Here is a 19,595-nt window from a genome sequence, read left to right as displayed (position 1 = left end):
CTTAAAAGCAGCAAGAGAAAGAAAATCAGTTACCTACAAGGGAGTACCCATATGACTGTCAACTGATTTCTCAACAGAAACTTTGCAGGCCAGAAGGGAGTGGCAAGAAATATTCAAAGTGATGAATAGCAAGAACCTACAACCAAGACTACTTTATCCAGCAAAGCTATCATTCAGAAGTGAAGGTCAGATAAAGAGCTTCACAGATAAGAAAAAGCTAAAGGAGTTCATCACCACCAAACCAGTATTATATGAAATGCTGAAAGGTATCCTTTAAGAAGAGGAAGAAGAAGAAAAAGGTAAAGATACAAATTATGAACAACAAATACACATCTATCAACAAGTGAATCTAAAAATCAAGTGAATAAATAATCTGATGAACTGGTGATTGTAATAGAATCAGGGACATAGAAAGGGAATGGACTGACTATTCTTGGGGTGGGGGGAGAAAAGGGTGTGGGGGTGAGTGAAGAGATTAGACAATAATCGTGCACCTATGGATGAGGACAGTGGGTGGGGAGTGAGGGCAGAGGGTAGGGTTGGAACTGGGTGGAGGGGAGTTATGGTGGGAAAAAAAGAGTAACTAATGTAATAATCTGAACAATAAAGATTTAATTTTAAAAAAAAAAGTTGTACTGGGACCTGAGAAACAAATATCTTCTATGAAGCATCCCTAATCATTCCTGTGATTATTCCTTATTAAGTAGCTATTGCACCATACAATATTTGGACATCAAGGGGTTTGATGAATAAGAGTCTCCTAAGTTTGGGCCATTTACTAATAATCTCCTTTTTCTTTAGTCTTTCTGCACTTACCAATTTGCCATACCTCTCATGACTATCCCATGCCAACCATGCCCCTTACCTCCCTTTCTACCCTTACCGACTCCTATAATGTTAGATTCCAAGCAGAAATCAGAAAAGATATTCTGATAGGTTAAAATGGAAAGGGAGAGAAACTCCAAGGCACATAGTAGGCATTTAATAAATATCTGTTGAATGACTGAATAAATGAGAAATGTGTATCTAGGCTTCTAGAATGAGTAATTTGGAAGAGAGGAGGAAGACAGAAGGATGAGCTGGAAGAGGTGGGAAGCTGCTCAAGATAAAAACATGAGTGCTGCCCAGCCAGTGTGGCTCAATGGTTGAGAGTTGACCTATGAAGAAGGAGGTCACAGTTCCATTCCCAGTCAGGGCACATGCCGGGTTGTGGGCTGGATCCCCAGTGGGGGACATGCAGGAAGCATCTGATCAATGATTCTCTCTCGTCATTGATGTTTCTCTCTCTCCCTCTCCTTTCCTCTCTAAAATCAATAAAAACATATATTAAAATAAATAAATAAAAACCATGAGTGCTTCTCATAGGGTAGATAGGGGGCGGAAAGCTTTCCCCTAAGCAGTGAAGAGCTAGTGAGGAGAGGACTGTGAGAATTGACACTGTTTGGGAGGATTGTCTCCCCTGTTCTGTAGTCTACATTTCAGTCGTTCAATGAGCATCACTAAGCTTCTTTAAATACTCATCCCACTGACCTACTGTCTATCTCCTTCTGCACCCAATTAAGGTGGGACAAGAAATACACAGGTGGTGGGGAAGGCTGAGAAGGAGTAGGTGGAAGAGGGCTAAACCCACCTCACTGCTCCACTACCTCAGAAGTTACCATGTTATCCTGCAATTCCTAACCTCATCTCATTCCACGGGCAGCCTTCTGCTGAGTAGGGTTCATGGCATGAAAGAGAATCACCTCTGTGCCCAGATCCACGATTTTGTCACCAATATAATGGCAAGATTCCAGAAATAAATCTTCCCCCTGCCTGTCAGGACCCATCTATTCAAATTCCTCACCCTGATCTTGGGAAAACTACAAAAAGGACCAATTACCCTCTGAGTTAGTCAGAGCCTCATTTGTACTCAATGAGGAATCACACGTACAGGCACACAACTCCACCGATAGCACAACTGGTGCTGACTATTAACCTAAATCAATAGTCTCAAAAGAACAGGTCAAAGGTCCAATGGGATCTGGGAACCCCAGACCACATTACTCTCCACCTTGACCAACTTGATGGACAAGCTCAAATTGCTCACGCTATTTGCTCCCTTTCAGCACATTAGCAAAGAACTTCAGAGCTTGCAACTAAGTCCTTTTCTCTACAAAGTAAATAATAATAAGCAGAAGATGACAAAGAAGGAATAAGAACAAGGATAATAAAACAAGACAAGGATTTTCAATGCTGTCTTATTTCTCATAAAGGAATATACATAATTTTGCAGATTTCCTCTATAGGCTTCATCCTATCTAATAATAGACAAACATGGTAATTGACCATACCTTTGCTACGCCTCCCATTGGCTAATCTGCACGATATGCAAATTAACCGCCAACAAAGATGGCGGCTAATTTGCATGCGTAGGCACGAAGTGGGGAGTGAAGACTGAAGGCAGCTCCCACTGGAGCAGCCAAGAAGACGGAAGGCGGCTCTAGCCGGAGCGAAGGCCTGGGTCCCGGGTGCCAGAGGAAAACCGGTGCCGGCAGCCAGGGGAAGGGAAAGCCTATTGCACAAATCTCTTTGTGCACCGGGCCTCTAGTTTTATAATAAAAGTTATGGGGGGAGGGAGGACTCTGTTGAATGGCATACGGAGACCTTTTTGCCTGAGTAAGAGCTTACTATCAGCTATAGCAAAGCGTCCCAGCCCTGAGTTTTGGGGGACTCTGGCTACCAAACTGACCCAAAAGGCCCTCCAGCATTAAAAGATGACCAGAGGCTCAGAAATTTGCTGTATTCATTTCCTATTGTTCTATAACACATTTCCACAAAATTAAGTGGCTTAAAACAACATAATTGATTATCGTAAAGTTCTACAGGCTAGAAATCCAATGCAGGTTTCATTGGGCTAAAATCAAGGTGTTGGCAGGGCTGTGTTCCTTCCGGAGGCTCTGGGGCGCACATTCCTTTGTTTGCCTTTTCCAGCTTTAGAGGCCACCGGCCTTCCTAGCCTCCTCCATCTTCAAAGCCAGCAATGTTGCATCTCTCTGGCCATTCTTCCTTAGTCACATCTCTCTCTGAGTCTGCTCTTCGGTCTTTTGCTTCTACTTTTACTGACCCTTTTAATTACAGTGGGCCCCCTGGAATAGTCCAAGGTAATCTCCCTATTGTAAGGTCAGCTGATTAGCAACCTTAATTTCACTGCAACGTAATTCCCCTTTGCCATATAATCTAACATATTTACAGGTTATAGGGATTAGGATGTGGATATTTTTGAGGGGCCTTTAGTCCATCACATTTCCCTATTATTCCCAAAGCAAAATGGAGGACCAGCCTCTCTCTTAGCAAACCTTCCTTTGATGGCTAGTTCCACCTAATTTCACCTCTGTATAAAGTTCTGGAAGGTAGTCTAGACCTAAAAATCCCTCAGGGAGGGTCCTGGATCCTTTTAAATCAGCATTGAGCATGACTTCGTTTTAATGGAAACTCTATAAGCCTTCAAACACAACTGCTGACAAGTGAGAAATTCAGTAAGTAAATATATTGCCCATAAGACAGCTAATTATATTTTAAACCACTAATGCCAGTAAACATAATACAAAACACAATGTAGCATGAGTACCAAAAATTCGGAAAGGTTGATAGACTTTTAAAATCATTTTTAAGGGTAGTTTATCTTCTTCCTTAGCACGGAAGCATAAAAAATGTACTCAATAAGTAAGCAAACGGAAGGACAATCAATCTAATATCAAAGTGACTAGAGAGTTAATGCCAGGTCTCCATTTGTATGCTGACATTCCGGAATATAGAGGAGTGGAGGTCAGAGACTCCGGGTAACCTCTGCATGAAAAACGCCCTTGAGTTATCAGGGAGAAAGACAGAACCCTCTCTATTCTATAGGAAGGGGGCAGATCTAAAGTCAAAAAAAACTCAAAAACCCGAAAACTCTATCTAAAAAACTCTCAAAATCTCTATCTAAAAAAAGAGTTTTGCAGGACTTGGAAAAGTTTTATTCCAAAGTCCAGACCACACAACATAATCAATATTCATACTGAGGAATTGAAATAAATATGGATACCACTTCCCAATATTTTCCAAAACTGTTTCTAATCACAGACAGGCAAATTCAAAGTCCTCTCTATGTGACAGTGATCTGAAAGGCAAATAATGAAAATAGAGAAGTACATTGTGGAAACTGATGGTATGCCAGGCACTTTACTAGGACACCACTTACTTTACTTGACCCTGGCAATAACCTGCAAAGTATGCTACAAGCAGGACACAAAGAGGACCTTCACTCCGGGAAGCTAAGAAATTACCTGAAACTTTGCTTCTAATTAATATGTGGTATAATTGAGATTTAAACTCAGGAACATCTGCCTCTACAGATTAATTATACGCTGCGACATCACACTGACTTCTAAATTAAGACGTGGAAAAAGTGCTCTTATGTGGATCCTCTATCATTAAAAAGATTTATAAAATTTCTAAAAAGTGCTCAAGCTCTTAATAGGTATTATATAGAATATGAGGCAAGTATTAGTAATATATCTAAGTTTAACTATTGGAAATGAGGACCTCTTCATTTAGCCCATAATTAGACCTCAATTGTTCATTTTACAGGTCCTTATAATAGTAAATATTTCTTCCTTTGTGTTGTATGTGTTTTCAAAGTGCTGTGAAAGATTGTTGATCAGCAGCCTTTGCATCTTTTGGCATTTTACGGCTAATGCTCTGCAAACATGGACCGCCAAAGAAAATGCAGATGGTTCTATGGAACACAAAGCACAGCAACATATGGTATGCATTTAATTCTAACGAAGTTTGCTTCTTAACCTCTGGGTGTCGCTCCACAATTCCTTTATAAGGCTACTCATTTCCAAGGAAGATTCAATTTCCAAAAACAGGGCAACAGGCCCCACGTGTGTGTTGTATGACCATTCAGACATATATAATGTGTCTGAAGCGTTTAAGCAAGTGCATTTACCTAAGCAAGTGGTAGCACATGCTTCTTAGCACTATCATATGTACTTATGAACTATTTCCCCTCGATGGTAAGCCCCTTGAGGGCAAGTGTCATGCCTGACATCTCACCTTATTAACTGTACATCACAGAGTAACAATAATATCTGTCATGGATATAGCACTATGCAATCTATGAACTGCTATGATGAATAAGCCCCCTAACTACTTGTGATTTCTGCCACATCTTCCAGATGAGGCTCTCAGAGACTAAGCAATTAGCTAGAATCACAAACTAGTAGGCAATGTTTTCTTCTTGCTCACAACAGAAAAGTATTCATACCTTGTCTTGTACTATTTTCTTCTCCTAAGGTTTTTATTACAAGGATTAATACCTATTGGCCTTTTTATTAAAATATAAATAGCTAGGGCATATATATATATATATATATATATATATATATACACACACACACATATATATACATATACATACATACAGATGCAAGACACTGTTCTTAGGTCTTTACAAATATTAACTCATATAATCCTCCCAACATCCCCATGAAATAGATGCTATTTTTACCCCCATTTTACAGATAGGAAAACTGAGGCACAGAAAGATTAACTCATCCAAAACCACAGGACTGTTAAATGCCAGCAGTGACGTTTGAATTCAGGAAGTCTGGCTCCAGATTCTGTGCCCTTATCTTATCCTGCACTATTTTGCCTGAATAAGAATCTCAAAAGATCCTTGGTCGGGATAAGTGAACAGTTGTTCAACAAGGGAGGGGGCGTATGTTTACTCTCCCTATGTGATTTATTTGATTATATTCTAAAACCTTTCCTCATGCCAATAGAACTCCATGTAAGTACTATACTAAATTTTCCTGTGCTGAAGGCATATGCAATGGTTACCTTGACTGACACATAAAATACCCAAAACAAAATACCCCAAGGCTTGAGGATTTTTTGTTTCATGAATTAGACACATGAAAGGATTGTCGAGGCATCAGAAGTGTGATAAGCTCACATCTGTACATCTTTCTTGGAGATTTTCACATTTCTTATACAAGAATGTTTCCTGTCTGAACTATTTCAGTGTTCACTCTATATCTGAGCTTGAAAATTATCTAATCCTTTTTAATTTTTAATTTTCAAGTAGTTTTTCTTCACTCAGTGCATGCACTTGCTTTCAATACGATGCTTAACACTTTGTATGTTTTTATTTCAGTCGTCTTGAAGACATGCAAGTAAACATGCAAACATATTGTAAAGGTTTAAAATTTGGGGTGTGTATACCAACACAAATTATGAATTATGTATATCCAAGCCTATATAAATTAGATTTTGAGGAACAAGCATCGCAGTGCTCAGGCAGGTCATAGTAAGAGATTCCATATGAAAAGTAAAAACTACCTTGAATAAATTATCCATAAGTTAACACTCTCATTAGAATGACATATTTATTATTTCTGGGTTTGTGACATTCCTTTAATGCACTTTGACTAACTGTTCTAATGGCACATTAAGAAACTACTTCAGGCCTTTTTCCTTCCATTGGAATTTGCAGACTTTATTTACATTTGAACTAAAATAATTTAAAATAATATAATGCAAAACAATCACCCGTTTCCCAATTGTAGAATACCATTTTATTCTGCCTAGAACCATTTAATTAAAGCAGGATATAACTTCAGTAATTATTTTTGCACAGAATGACTGTAAAATTAATAGTCAATTGTAAAGAGTGTTTAAAATTCGGGAGATTGACAATCAAAACAATCTTAAATGCTTTGTTTATGTGATGAAAAGGAGTGATCCTTTAATTCCCTCACACACATTAAACTGATTTCACAGACTTTCTGTGCTGGTGTTTAACATAGTCGAGTGCTTGAGGTTACATAAAATAAACAATCTTGAGATCTTATTGCAAATGTTTGCAATTTATGATGTAAACTGATTTGTGAAAAAATAACAGGATCCCATGTCACTGAAGCCAAAAAGGCATTTTTCAGAAATCAAAATAGTTCCGAAATTTGAGCATCGCATTATACTAAAGTATTACCATCTGAGTAGCTTAAAAGTTATAAATCTAAGGAAAAACTCAAAAGAGTTATTTATCAGTCCAGCTTCAAGCAAAGGCCTCTGAGTGGGCCTCTCGCATCATAGGGTCCTTAACACTTGAATAGTGTCTTTTAGCGCGGTTTTCTCCAATCAGGGATTCTGTAGCTCCGGAAGGCTTTGCACACCCGGAAAGATTGGGGGGGAGGGTGGGGCACACTTTTCATTTCATTATTTATTAAGAGTACTGACTCTGGACCCAAACCACATGCACGTTGGGCCTTATTGAAACTTAAAGTGAAGGCTTCCTCCGACTCCTTCTCCGGTGGCTCTGGAAACTCGGGGTTGGAACACCCTGGCGCTTGCCTGAGAGTTTGGGCCCAGACGCCCCTGGAAAGCCGGCCCTGCCTGCGCGAGTGGGAGGCTGAACCCGAAGGACCCGGCCGGGACCGGCCAGGAAACGCAGCCTCCGCCCGCGCTTAGTCGCCGCAGAGCTGACGTGGAAGGAAGGAGGCGAGGATGCCACGGGCGCCCCTGATGCTCGGGTCCCACGGACCGCGCCGGGCTCCAGTTCAGAGGATGGGGCCCAGAAACTTTGGCCTTTCTCACCCCGCCTGGCTGGCCTCCGCGGAGTCCTCGGCTCCGCGCGCTCTTCCTTTCGGGGCCGATCCCTCGGGGCTCCGCGCCCAGCCCCGCAGCCTCTGGCCCCAGGGAAGGTTCCTGGCTGACCTAGGCGCTCGCAGGTCTGGTCCGTAGCACACCGCCTCCTTCCACCTCGGGCTTCCCCCCCAGCTTGGCTGCGGGGACGGGCTGGGCTGCGCCCTGGCCGCGCCCGAGGCTGCGCCGGGAACAGAACCGCCCGCTCCCCAAACCCAAGCTCTCCCGTGACCTCTGACCTCTCTCGGGGTGCCCAGGAACTGTCCTATCCCGCGTCGGGGGGCTGGATTAGGGTCTAGGGTCGGGGCTTGGAGCCTGCGGGTCCGGGCCCGGCCGGGGCGCCAACGGGAGCTCCCCGCAGGCCACCTGGTCCAGGCGCGCGGAGCTGCGCGGCCGCTTCAAAGCGCGCTCCGCCGCGGGCAGATGTTTATTATGAAACTAGGGACGCGCGTCTGTCGGGAGACGCGCAAGGCCTGCGCGCCGAAGACGTCCCTAGTCTTGGTCTCTGGTCTTTGAAAGCAAAAAGATAAATATGAACGTATTACCCCTTCCTACGCCAAGGAACAGATTTGCATGCGAACTCAACACGGGAGAGGGCCGGGTGGGAGCGACGGGAGTGCGGCCAGAGGACGCAGGGGTGGGTTTTTTGGGGGGAAGAGGGTGATTTGAGGGCCCCAGGGGACACTTGGGACACCCTCGATTTTCGCAGGGGGTGCCTCCCATTCCTAGAGCCCGGCGGGGAAGGAGGGTTCTGCCCCGGGCCGGGCCAGGGTCGATCTTCCCGGTTTCTACCAACCCCCAGACCCGCAGCGTCTTTGGGCTTTACTGGGGAGATTTGCTATGGGACAGGGGGCCCAAGGGGGACGGAGGAAAGGGCTCTTCTGTGTTCTGATGGCTAAGACCCGGCTTTTCCTGATCACGGTCATGGTCCTGGCTTCTACCTTTTCCTAAATGTAACCAATCCAAGAAGTTGCTTCGGTCCAAAAGTTAAACTGGAGGGCGAGGTAGGGTATCTGCCCTTCCCAGCGCCTTGGCCCCCCTCCGCGGCTCTTGCCCTGCTCCCCGAAATCATCGCCTGCCCATCTCCGGGGAGGGTCGGCGACTTGGGACTGAGTGTTAGTTATGCCACAATTAACCCAAGTGACTTTTGCGTCGCGTGATTCCGCTTCTCTTCCTACCCAAAGTATGTCCCAAATAAACTTCTTCAAGGGTCAAAGTGCAGCAAAATGAAGAGCGAGAGTCCATCTTGGGGAAGGGGGTTATTCTATTCTGTTATTTTATATATTATGTGTTCCTTTATGGACTTGGTGTAAAAATAAATCCGGATTCTATGCCAAGTGGATAAAATGGGGGAGGGGGGTTTGTTCAGTGTGGTGCCACAGAGCCACTGTTCTCAGGGCCCCGTGATTGCGGCTTGTAGGCGCAGAGGCGAGCGCTTTCCAAGTTGGTGTAATCGACAGATACACATTCATCAAAAAGGAAGAAGGAAAGACTATCTCGGATAGTTTAATAACAACAGGAACAAAGATGACGCGAACCCCATCAAATGAAACAATACTATTTTCATTCAATTGATCGCAAAGTGTCTTCAATGAATAACTTGGCACTTATTTAAAAGGTTTTAACAGAGGTGAAACCGAAACATTTTGTACCGACAATACGTCATGGAAATAACAGCATCTTCTTTTGTTTAAAATAACTTAATACACTAGAAAAAATATGGCAAATATAAATAATTTGTTTTCATGGAGAACAAATAGTTACAAAGCTCAACCGCATACTCAAGTTCAGTGAAAAGAGCTTTTCTTCTTTCTTGTAAATAAGAAGGAAAAAACAAACAAACAAAAAAACTAAGGAGGCTTTCTAGAGCATTGGGATACAGATTGCTTAGTCCAGGGTATCCCATTTTTAAACAGCTACATGAACCGAAACAAACAAAAAAGTACTTTAATATACACCTTTGTGAGATAAAATGCAAATGTCGAAAGTCAACCATCAGTTCACACATTATAGCCAAAATAAACTTTGTTCGTGTGTATCAACATATTTTACAGAAACCTAGTGCCTGTATCTAGCTGGGTTTTGTTTAAGGTGAGTGGGACGGGATAGAGAGGGGGAAATAAAGCAGGGTCCTCAAATAGGACTGCAGGTAACCAGCAGGAGGGTAGACAAGAAAAGGGGGAGGGGAAGGGACAGGGACGACCACTGAGGGCCTCCTATGGGCACCTTGGGAGGCGCTGTACCTTCATTATTTTATTTGGTCTTCTTTTGTTTTCTTTTGCCTTTCCCCACATTGTCTGCCCGCCTCCGTGTTCTTGGGACAATCAGAGCGTAAAGTTTTTCCCTTCCAACTTTTTTTTTCTTTTGTCCCCAAGGATCAAAGACTGGGCACAAGTATATAGAGATAGATATAGATAGACATCAATTTTCAGATGCTTTTGGTATTGTTTTTCATACTGAAGATGAAAATGAAGTAAGTACATGTGAGTAAGCAGGGAGGGGGGAGACACCATCAATGGAATAAAAGTAACATGCAAACTGGAATTTACTGCCAACAGCCTGGACAGTTCTGCCGTAATTTCCTCAGAAAAATCATTGTCTGTGGTATCATTTTTTTGTATTAATATCATTTTTTTTCTCTCCTTGTTTTTATATTCTCTTCCCTCTTCTTGCTCTTCCATTCGTGGTGGTTTTTTAACTCAAAGTATCTGATTCAACGTAAAAGGAGGCCCGCCTCTCTTATCAAAGTTCTCGTATTAAAATGAACTTCGCAGAAAAAGGTCAGTTTCAAAACCTGTGAACTTCCCAGCTGCGCACCTTTTTTAAAAAATCTTAACTCTTTAAATAAGTATACCTCTTCCTTCTGTTTTGCCTTCTTTGCCCATGGGGGCGGGCATACACTTTCAGTTGGTAACTCCCCAACCCCCCCCCCCCCCCCCCCCGCATTCTCTCGAGATTCATCCAGGTTATTTTTCCATATTTTCAAACATATAAAATACTTTAATTTGTGTGTGTGTGTTCCTTGGTTCTCTCTCCGATTTCAGCTTCTTTCAAATAGTAATCAGAAACACGTTCCCTTTCTCTGTTTTCTGTTTGTCTCTTCTACTTTTTTTGTTCATTTTTTAATTAACAGGATTTTTATTTCTGAGCAAGAGTCCATCTTTGCAGCTGTGCCAGAAGCCACACTCCGGTGTCCCAGCACTCCCGTGTCCAACATCTCTCCAGACTTCCCCAAACCCGCCCCTGCAAAGCTGAATGCTAGGCCCTTGGATAGCTGCACGGTCAGCAGCCACCGCGTGGACGCGCCTTGAAGGGTCGCAGGTCCCGCGCCGAGTCCTGCCCTCCGAGTCCGAGATGCTGAAGCGGGCAAGGGGCGATCAGCCGGGCGGCAAGAGGCTGGGCTCCGGGAGTGCGGAGGGGGCGACGGAGGAGCAGCCGGGCGCGGAGGGCGTGCGGGGTGGGTGCACGCCGCGCTGGAGGCGCAACCGGGGCGCTGGCGTCGGCGTCACAGCCCCAGGGCGGCCGCGTGCTTTTTGGCTTTCAGTCTGAGATCCGCGATGCTGGAGTTCTTGCTGGTGGTCTTGGCGGCGGCGGCGGCAGCCACGACGGAGGCGGCGGAGGCCGAGTCCGCGGCCAGCGTGGCCAGCGGCAGTCCGAAGGGCGGCGCCGGGAACATCATGTAGGGCGCGTGCGCAGCCAGGTGCGGGTGCAGGTGGTGGTGCGCGTGCGCCACGGCGCTGTCCAGCTGCAGCTGCGCCTGAACCTGAAAGGACAAGGGCGTCACGTTGCAATGACTATCCTAGGGTGACAACAGAATAGAAACAGAGCATTAACGGCGTCCAGCGTGGCTCAGGGGAAGGCTGGGGCGGGGGTGGGAACGGGGCATTTGGCTGACCTTCTCGGTCAGTTACTGAATCTGGGGCGCCACGGGGATACTCCAGTGCCCCCGAATCTCTGCAACTCACTCAGCTCCGCTTATCTCCCTGGGCCCAGGGGCGCTGCAACTGCAGGAATGTGGCCGCCCCTTCGGGAGCCAGGCCCATGAGAGGGCCACGTGGCTACTGTTACAAAACATCACCCTCCTCAAAATAACAATGGTGTATTGGCAAAACGGGGTGAGGGCCAGCTACCCTCTTCTCTTGATGCTGTCGTGCACATCTTACCTCACTACTAAAGCACTTAAGTACCAACAAGCAAACCACAAAACTTTGTATGTTACTGCATCTTCATCACAATTAGCACAATTGTTGGTACTTGTAACTCCTGTAAGGATTACCTGGGGATCTTGTTGAAATGCAGATTCCCATTCAGAAAGTCTAGGTTGGGGCCTGAATTTCTGAATTTCTACCTATCTCCCAGGCGCTGCTGATGCTGCAGACCTACAGATCACCTTCTGAAAAGTAGGGGTCTCCTTTTAAGACCCCCCCCTTCTCTTTCTCCAGTCATTCTTTCTGGCTTCAAAAGCCTAGCACCAAGATACCAGAGTCCGGAGGTGCCAAGAAAGCTAAGACCTCCCTAACACTAACTCTCAATACATTGGTGCACCCATGTGTCTCCCCAGAGACAACTGAGAACTAATTCACGACTTCATAGTCCTACCAAGCAGGGGTCCTGGCTGAGGATGAGGGTAGGTCAGGAACTGGTTGGGAAAGGATGAAGCCTTTAGGCTTGGAGAGTGGGGAGTTCAGAGCACTGGGAGTTCCCAGGATTAAATCGTTGCTGTAGGCTGTCCTTTTAGATGTAGTCTTAAAGGTTTCTTTATGGCTCAGAAAGGCATTGCAGAGGCAGGGCATCCCTGGGAAGACCAAGGCAGGGCTGCCTTCTCTATTAAAGATGGAGCTTTGTTTGCAGACAGCTTTAAAAAAATCAAGCCTGAGTAGGGAGTACTTTTATTTATTTTCTTTTCTTCTGTCAGAGACAGTTAATATAACTTTACCTAGAAAAATATTTAGAGAATTGCCTTAGAAACACCTTAGGACTAACCTCTGTATTGGATCTGACAAAATCTTAATCAAAAGCCTTTTCCTTCCTCTCCCCAAGCTCAATCTTTAGCGCATTTTTTAAAGGATCTGTTACTGCCCTCAGGCTTCTCTGGGTTTCCCTTGAGGACAGAAAGGACCAGGCATGTGGCCCCTGACACTCTATAGGTTTTTAAAGGGGAGAAGGTCCACTATATTATCTCAAAATTGATTCTCCAACTGCATGGACACCAACACTGGGGCTTAGAGAGAGGGGGATGGTCAATAGTTCAAGCAAACATCCAGGTTGTTTTACAGTTAAAAACAGGTTGAAACTGGGCTGTACTTGCCTGCTGAAATGGCATCCTCAAAGCACCTACATTGACATAGGGTGCAACTCTACAAGCTTCGAACTGGCTGGCAGCCCCTATGAGGACACCTGCAAAGAATGGGGACAACAAAACACAATCATGTGAGATGAATATTTCCAACATTGTTCTCCAGGGTTCCAAATGGTACCAAGATAGAATTAATCCCTTTGGAAATAATCTCTTATCTTCCTAAACTACTGCCACAATTAAAATAAATCGAACTTACTTCCAAACTTTAGGACTCTCATTAACTGCCTTCAGAGCAGCTTTTTAAGCAAGGACCATGATTATCTTTGAGAAGATTTTTCTGTATTTGTAATAGCACTATCCCCCACTCTCTTTTTAATTAGAATACCAAATGTTCTTCGTCTGAGAACCATACCTTTATGGAGTTGATTTTCTTGTTTTCTACATTTAGCTCTTCGATTTTGGAACCAAACCTACAAATTGGAGAGAAAATATAACCTAGATGTTATGACTCAAACATTTTTTAAATTACAAAAGGAGATGAAAAAAAAGAGTAGTGCTTTAGGCACAAACTAGGAGATGTAGCAAGCAACCTTTGAATTAATAGAACAATCTCAATTTCCAAAGTTAAAAGTGTAAAGTAATGACAAAAATATATAGATTTCATATACTTTTGCAAGATAGTTTATTGATAAATTGCTATTAGTCCTGGTTTCATCTTTCTACATTACAGAGTTCCCAAGGCCTAAAACTCTTGCTGATACCTGATACCAAAGTGATAATGGGTTTAGATGTTTGCCCAGTAAGACCTGAGACGAATGTGCTCATTAATAGTCTGTAATATTAATTAGCTTCATCTTCAAGAAAAACCAAACACCAAAGCAAATAGTGACTCTTTTTTTCCTCGGGGCTGAGGGAGGGGGATAAGAGTGGGGGAAGAGGTAATTAGTGTCATAAAAGCCTCACTACAAAGAAGTTTAGAATTTCTCTGTTCCTCTGTGCAACAGAGTGTAACACAGTAGCAGAATAATTGTACTATTATCATGATAATCTAATTTGCTTCTATAGAAATAGCCCATGCTCACAGTTAGGGTAGTAGAGAAGCATCCAGAAAATAGCTCAAAATTTTTTTTTAAGTATGAAAAAATAAAGATTGGCAATAAAATCACTTCTTACAAGAAAAATAAAAAAGAGAATATTGTGTGAAAGGGGTTGGAATATGAATCAAGTAACTCCTGGATACTATCTTCTCCCAGATATTGCCTTCTTAAATAACCTTGCCAACTTTTAGAGGCAATCTGACAGACTTTTTAAAATTCAAAGAAAGCTTGCTTTTTTACTCTGATAACACAGCATTATGTTCCAATAATATAGCATATTGACTGATTCACCAATTAATGTTTAAAACACATGAAAGTAAAATATTGCTTCTGAGCTTTGTCTTGTTTTTAAAAGCAAGTGTCATAGTCAATGTAAATCTTCAAAAATTCCCCTGCCATTTAGTGTAATAGAAGGGTAGATTTCATGCCAGGGTGGCATCCTTTGTGCAACTCACATGGCCTGAGGCTTCTTGCCTCTTTTTTCCCCTAGCAGAGTTGGAACTGAGATACTAATGCTCATAACTGTAATAATTATCATCACGTCTTTAAGGGGTTGCTGAGCCTCTAGAGATCTCAGTACACAGAGCAAAGCAGGAGAGGCTTAAAAAGGAAGGCTCCGCTGTTGATGCTGTGATGACCAAGGCAGCCTATTATTACTTTTCCCCTTCAACTCCACTGCTGTTTTTGTCCTGATCCTATTACAAGATGCGAGGAAGCCCCATAAGAATTGCATAGTTCGCTGCAGATGGTGGTCTCTGCGCCCAGAGACCCAGGGAGTATCTGTTACAGTGATACTTTGTAACAGCTGCAGATGTTCAGGCTTAAAACTGCTCCATGTGTTCAAACAAATAATGACCATCATTTTCTCCTATTTTATTATTTGAGCGAAATACAGTCTGAAACATTTAAATTTGTTCTCCATAAACCTAGGATATGTATGCATGTATGCATATACATTTTCAAATTAACCGCTCCCAAAGCCTACTTTCACCCTCTGACCAGAAAACAAACAAACAAACAAAACCCAACAAAACAAAAAACAATCCTAATATCATTAGATATGGTAGTCACTGGGGTCGGACTTTGAAAATGCCAACATTAAGATCTGTGGGTTGTTTTAAAATCAAGTTTCTGTAGGTCCAGGTTCGCTGCCTTGGTTAAGTGAGGGAACAAAGAGTGACCAAAATGCATTTATTTCTCTGCTGTTTCGCACACAGTTTGAGATCAACTGCTAACGGCAGACTGTAAATTTCTGCATTTAACAGTTGCTAATTTTCTTTATAGTCTGTACATCTATAAACCTAATTGGCATATCCGCTTGGCAAACCTAGACCCCAGAGCAGACCCTCAAGGAAACCCAACTCCAGCGAACAGAATATTCGTTGTAACTTTTAAGACATCCAGAAGATAAAACGTTTTCTGTGGGATTTTTTTAAGGCTTATAAAAGTAGGCCCATTAGGATTAAACCACATTAAAGGCATCATGAGGCGAGGGGGGTGTGGTTTATAGAAACTCTGGGAGCAAGCCCAGCACAGCTTTCTTCTGCTTGGAACATATGTTGGAATAGGGTGAAAGGGGGGGGGGGGGGGGGGGGCGGGCGGTTTAGGACTAAGATCTACTTTGGAAAATAAGACCTCTGTTTGGGACATCCCTTCCTTTCTCACCTCACTCCAGCCCCTGGAACCTGCACCTTTAGTGTGTGTCCCGAAAGCCGCCTCTCCAACCCCTGGCGCGCCCCTCTGCCCTCCCTGGACCCTGCCTCGACCTCCTCACAGTCAGATACCTGCACCCGGGCCTCCGACAGCCCCAGCCGCTGGCTCAGCTCCTCGCGCATGAAGGCGTCCGGGTAGTGGGTCTCATCAAAAAGCCTCTCGAGCTCGTTGAGTTGTTCCAGGGTGAAATTGGTCCGACTTCGCCTCTGCTTGATCTTGGTCTGGCCTTCGTCCTCCATCCCTTTCGCATCCTCCTTTCGATCCCTCAGCTCCGGGGACACTGGATGGGGCGCCACGATGTACAGGGCCACGCAGACGTCCACGCGCGCATACAGCAGCACACAGACACAGAGATAAAAACACAACAAATCCCATTAACCAGGTTCGTCTCGAGCCGGATGGCGGATCCTGCCCCCTCCTGGAGTTCCTGCCCAGTCCCTCACCCGGCCCGGAGGAGGACGAGGATCCTGGAGACGCGCAAGATCAACTCGAGGTGGCCGCCCTCGGGCAAGATGGGCATTCACCCACCCTTGCCTCTGAAACTGTGGCCTCCGCTCACCTCATGACCCACCCCCGCTGCTCCCTGCCCTCCCCCTCCGAACAGCAAATCCATCGCACTCACCCCTTCGCCCGCTCACTCTCTCCCGCGGACGCACAGAAATCAAAAGAGCCGCGCCCCGCCCGTTCCCGAGAGCGGTGCGGGCAGGAGGGCGCGGGGAGGCCACGCTCCGGCCTCCCACCCCGCGCCCCGCCTGCAGAGAGCGCTGGGCCCGACTCCGGCCAGCTCGGCCCGCCAGTCGCTCTCTGTCCCTCTCCAACTTGCTGGTCTAATTTGGTCACACTTGGGCCACAGGGTCGCATGCAGAGCGAGACCCTTGTGCTGCGCATCGCGGAGAGTCGCATCCCCGGGAGCTCGGTGCTGACCCAGGGCTCGGACCAAACCCCACGGGCCGCCCACGGGCCGCCTGGCAGTCCTTGGCCCCCGCCAGCCGGACCTCTGTCGCCTGAGCAGAGGCGTCCACGCCATGTTGGCAGCCTGGAGGGCTCGCCGCCCACGCCGGGCTAGAAGGCGAGAGGCAGAAAACTAGCCTCCCAGGGCTTGCGGGACTGACCGCCGCCTCGGTTCTCGCCTTGTCTCTCCCCATCGGAAAGGCCGACCGGACCCCAAATGCTTCAACCCGCGGAGATCAACAGGTTCAGGCAGAACATTCGCGATCCGCGGTTTCTATTGGTTGCTCAGAGCCTTTTCATGCATCCACCAGCTCGGATGTTTAATAAAATATGCATTTTTTTTCCCTGCTCTGGGTTTGCACACATCCGTTGCTATTTTCCTGCCCTTTCTTCTCCTCCCTTTAAAAACGGGAGCTCTGCAAATGTGAGCACACAGAGATGCCCAAGGGATATGGCTATACACAGGGGTGGGCAAAAGTAGGTGTACAGTTGCAATACACACAAACAATGCGATAATTAATAAATAGCAAGACGAGAATAAACCGTTCGCGTACTCACAACTGTAAGCCTACTTTTGCCAACCGCTGCACATGAAGGCCAAGTGGCAGTGATCAGGGGAGCCACTCAACAACAGAAACTGCCCTCTGAACCTTCTTCATCCTCTGCGCCTGAGTCTGAGACTTGGTGTTTTGTTTTGTTTTTTAAAGCGTCAAAGCTGAGTTTGGATAGTCCAGGCTGTTGGCAGTTTTTCCCCAGCCCAGGTTCCAGATCAGCATGGGAGTTAAACATCATTTCCAAAAGAGCCGGCCTGCAGAGAAATTAAGACTTGCCCTGCTCTTGGAAATGAACGATCCCAGGACTGCGCCTACCCCGGGTTCAGACCTTAACCTCTCCGTCTTGCGCGCTGCTGTGCCCAGGGCCCAGAGCTGTGGCCTCACCCAGGCTTCAGGAGGCTGCCCTGAAGCGTCAGACCGCTATGCCAACACTTTCCAAATTTAGGAGAACCTGGTGCAGCGTCTGGAGGTGAAAGAATGGCCCCAGATCTCAGCCCTGCCTGCCATTCTTACTGTGGTGATCTTAAGCGATGCCAGCATTTCTAGGTCTCAGAGTTCGTTTTGTGGACATGTGTCCTTCCTCCTGGAAGGAAGTGGGTAACACAGTAGCAAACATTCACAGCCAAGTTGATAAAATAGTTTCACTCACAGTGCAATAAAATTTAAATATGAAAACACACTCGAGCTACTGCCCAAGGGGTGAAAGGCTGTCTATTTTATGTCATCCACCATGGATACCTCTCAAACTTTGGGGACTTCAAAGAAAAAGATGTCCACATTTCCAGTTGATTAATAGACTTAATATAATCTTTACTTCGCCCCCAAATTTCCACTTATTGGCCTAAACAGGAACAGACCGTGTTATAAACAACTTAATTGCTTGCTTAAATATGTGATTCTACGCATGTCACATATTTTCTTAATTGGAAAAATATGGCAGCCCACCAGTTACTGCAGGGACCAAGTGCCAAATTAATTTTATTGTTGAACTCCTTTGAATTGGTACAGCACGCTCTACCATTTAGGTAAAGCCGCTTCCTAACACTTTGCTGGCACCAGAGGATTTTCCACGCACAAAACCAGAGTACTGGATGAGGCGAAGCAGTAAGCGGAATTGTGTAAATACTGAAAAACAAACAAACAAAAAAGAGGAGCCTCACACGTCTCCCAGGACAAACAGCATAGGCTGGACCTTAGCTCGCTTCGGCCTCGTTCTACCTTCATAGCCCAAAGAGAATGCGAAGTTTGGCCCCCCCAAGATCCAGGGATCCAGGGTCTTCGCCGAGTTCTAGCGGTTCTTTGCGGCGGTCCCAAACCCCCGGGCGACCGGAGGGTGACATTTTCTCTCTCTCTCTCTCTCCTCTTTCTTCTCTCCTCTCTTTCCTCTCTCCCCTAGAAAAGGGGTTCTCGCAAACTCTAGATGCTAACCTTGATCCCGCCGCCTGGCCCCGCCACTGCCAGGACCCCGCCTGCACCCGGCCCCGCGAACTTCACCATTCGCCCGCGGGCCGTCCGCGCCGAGGCCCCATCCTCCCGCCGGAGAAAAACGCATTGGGGTGGAATGGGAACAGCCGGAGCGCCCGCGAAGGGCGCGCACCATCCCCAAACGCCCCCCTCCCCGCAGACACCCGGACCCCACCCACGACCATGCACACCACCGGACTCCCACCTTCATCACTCCCGCGTCCAAACTGGGATCCCAGGGCCCTCGCCTCGTCCCGCCCCCCACCCCGCCGGGCCTTGGGGTCCTCTCCCGCCTAAGCGGAGTTGGGAAGGCGGGAAGGGGAACCGGGGCCGGGGATCGGGCCGTTACCCTCGGTGAGCCGCGGGCTGCCCGGCTCCCTGCTTCTCTCGGCGGCGCCCATGTCCAGCTCCCGGACCGGAGAGCGCCCTCCTCCAGCTCCTCCGCCTCCTCCTCCTCCTCCTCCTCCTGCACCTCCTCCGCCTCCTCCGCCTCCGCCTCCGCCTCCTCCTCCGCCGCCGCCTCCGCCGGCCGCCCGGACTGCCGGGCTGCTGCGGTCGTCGCGGCCCGGCTCCGCGCAGCCGCTCGGATCCTTGGCCCCGCGCAGCGGCCCGCTCTCCAGCACCTCCCGGTAGGTGATCGCCTCTTTCTTCTCCTTCACTTTCTGGTCAAAAGACTTGGAGACGAACGCCGTCAGTTCTTCCATCGCCACCGATGCCCTGCAGCCCCGCGCACAACCTCTCACCGCCAAGCCCTGCTCTTTTTTTCCTTCTTCTTTTTTTACTGCTCCAGCCCCCCCAGTAATAACACATCAATGGGGCAGGGGATGGGGTGGAGAGGGAGGAGGAGGA

General features: G+C 46.4%; 1 protein-coding gene across 2 annotated transcripts; it reads right to left on the bottom strand.

Moving 5' to 3' along the window:
• Positions 1–10,613: 10,613 nt before the first annotated feature.
• SHOX2 (SHOX homeobox 2) lies at positions 10,614–19,595 on the bottom strand. 2 transcript variants are annotated; one of them, XM_070406917.1, is made up of 5 exons: positions 19,096–19,595; positions 15,849–16,057; positions 13,380–13,437; positions 12,977–13,065; positions 10,614–11,467 (listed from the first exon to the last, which is right to left on the bottom strand). In XM_070406917.1, exons 1-5 carry the CDS (start codon positions 19,448–19,450, stop codon positions 11,174–11,176), a joined length of 1,005 nt encoding a protein of 334 aa, XP_070263018.1. In that variant the 5' UTR covers positions 19,451–19,595; the 3' UTR covers positions 10,614–11,173. The 2 variants fall into 2 exon arrangements, with proteins under 2 accessions (XP_070263018.1, XP_070263019.1); XM_070406918.1 differs by having other exon boundaries at positions 10,614–11,431.

Source organism: Myotis yumanensis, unplaced genomic scaffold, assembly GCF_028538775.1.
Source record: "Myotis yumanensis isolate MYYU_CA2020_CCGP unplaced genomic scaffold, mMyoYum1.0.hap1 SCAF_2, whole genome shotgun sequence".
In the NCBI taxonomy this organism is placed as follows: Eukaryota; Metazoa; Chordata; class Mammalia; order Chiroptera; family Vespertilionidae; genus Myotis; species Myotis yumanensis.
Note: the sequence above shows the minus strand (reverse complement) of the source record. Positions and strands in the feature narration are given on the sequence as shown.

What these genes read in the sequence shown, in the direction of transcription:
- SHOX2 (XM_070406917.1), bottom strand. Translation starts at nt 19,450, where the DNA reads ATGGAAGAACTGACGGCGTTCGTCTCCAAGTCTTTTGACCAGAAAGTG. An exon ending in TGTCGGAGGCCCGGGTGCAG is followed by an intron (nt 13,438 to 15,848) that starts GTATCTGACTGT and finishes TCCAATTTGTAG; the next exon opens with GTTTGGTTCCAAAATCGAAG. An exon ending in AGAAAATCAACTCCATAAAG is followed by an intron (nt 13,066 to 13,379) that starts GTATGGTTCTCA and finishes CATTCTTTGCAG; the next exon opens with GTGTCCTCATAGGGGCTGCC.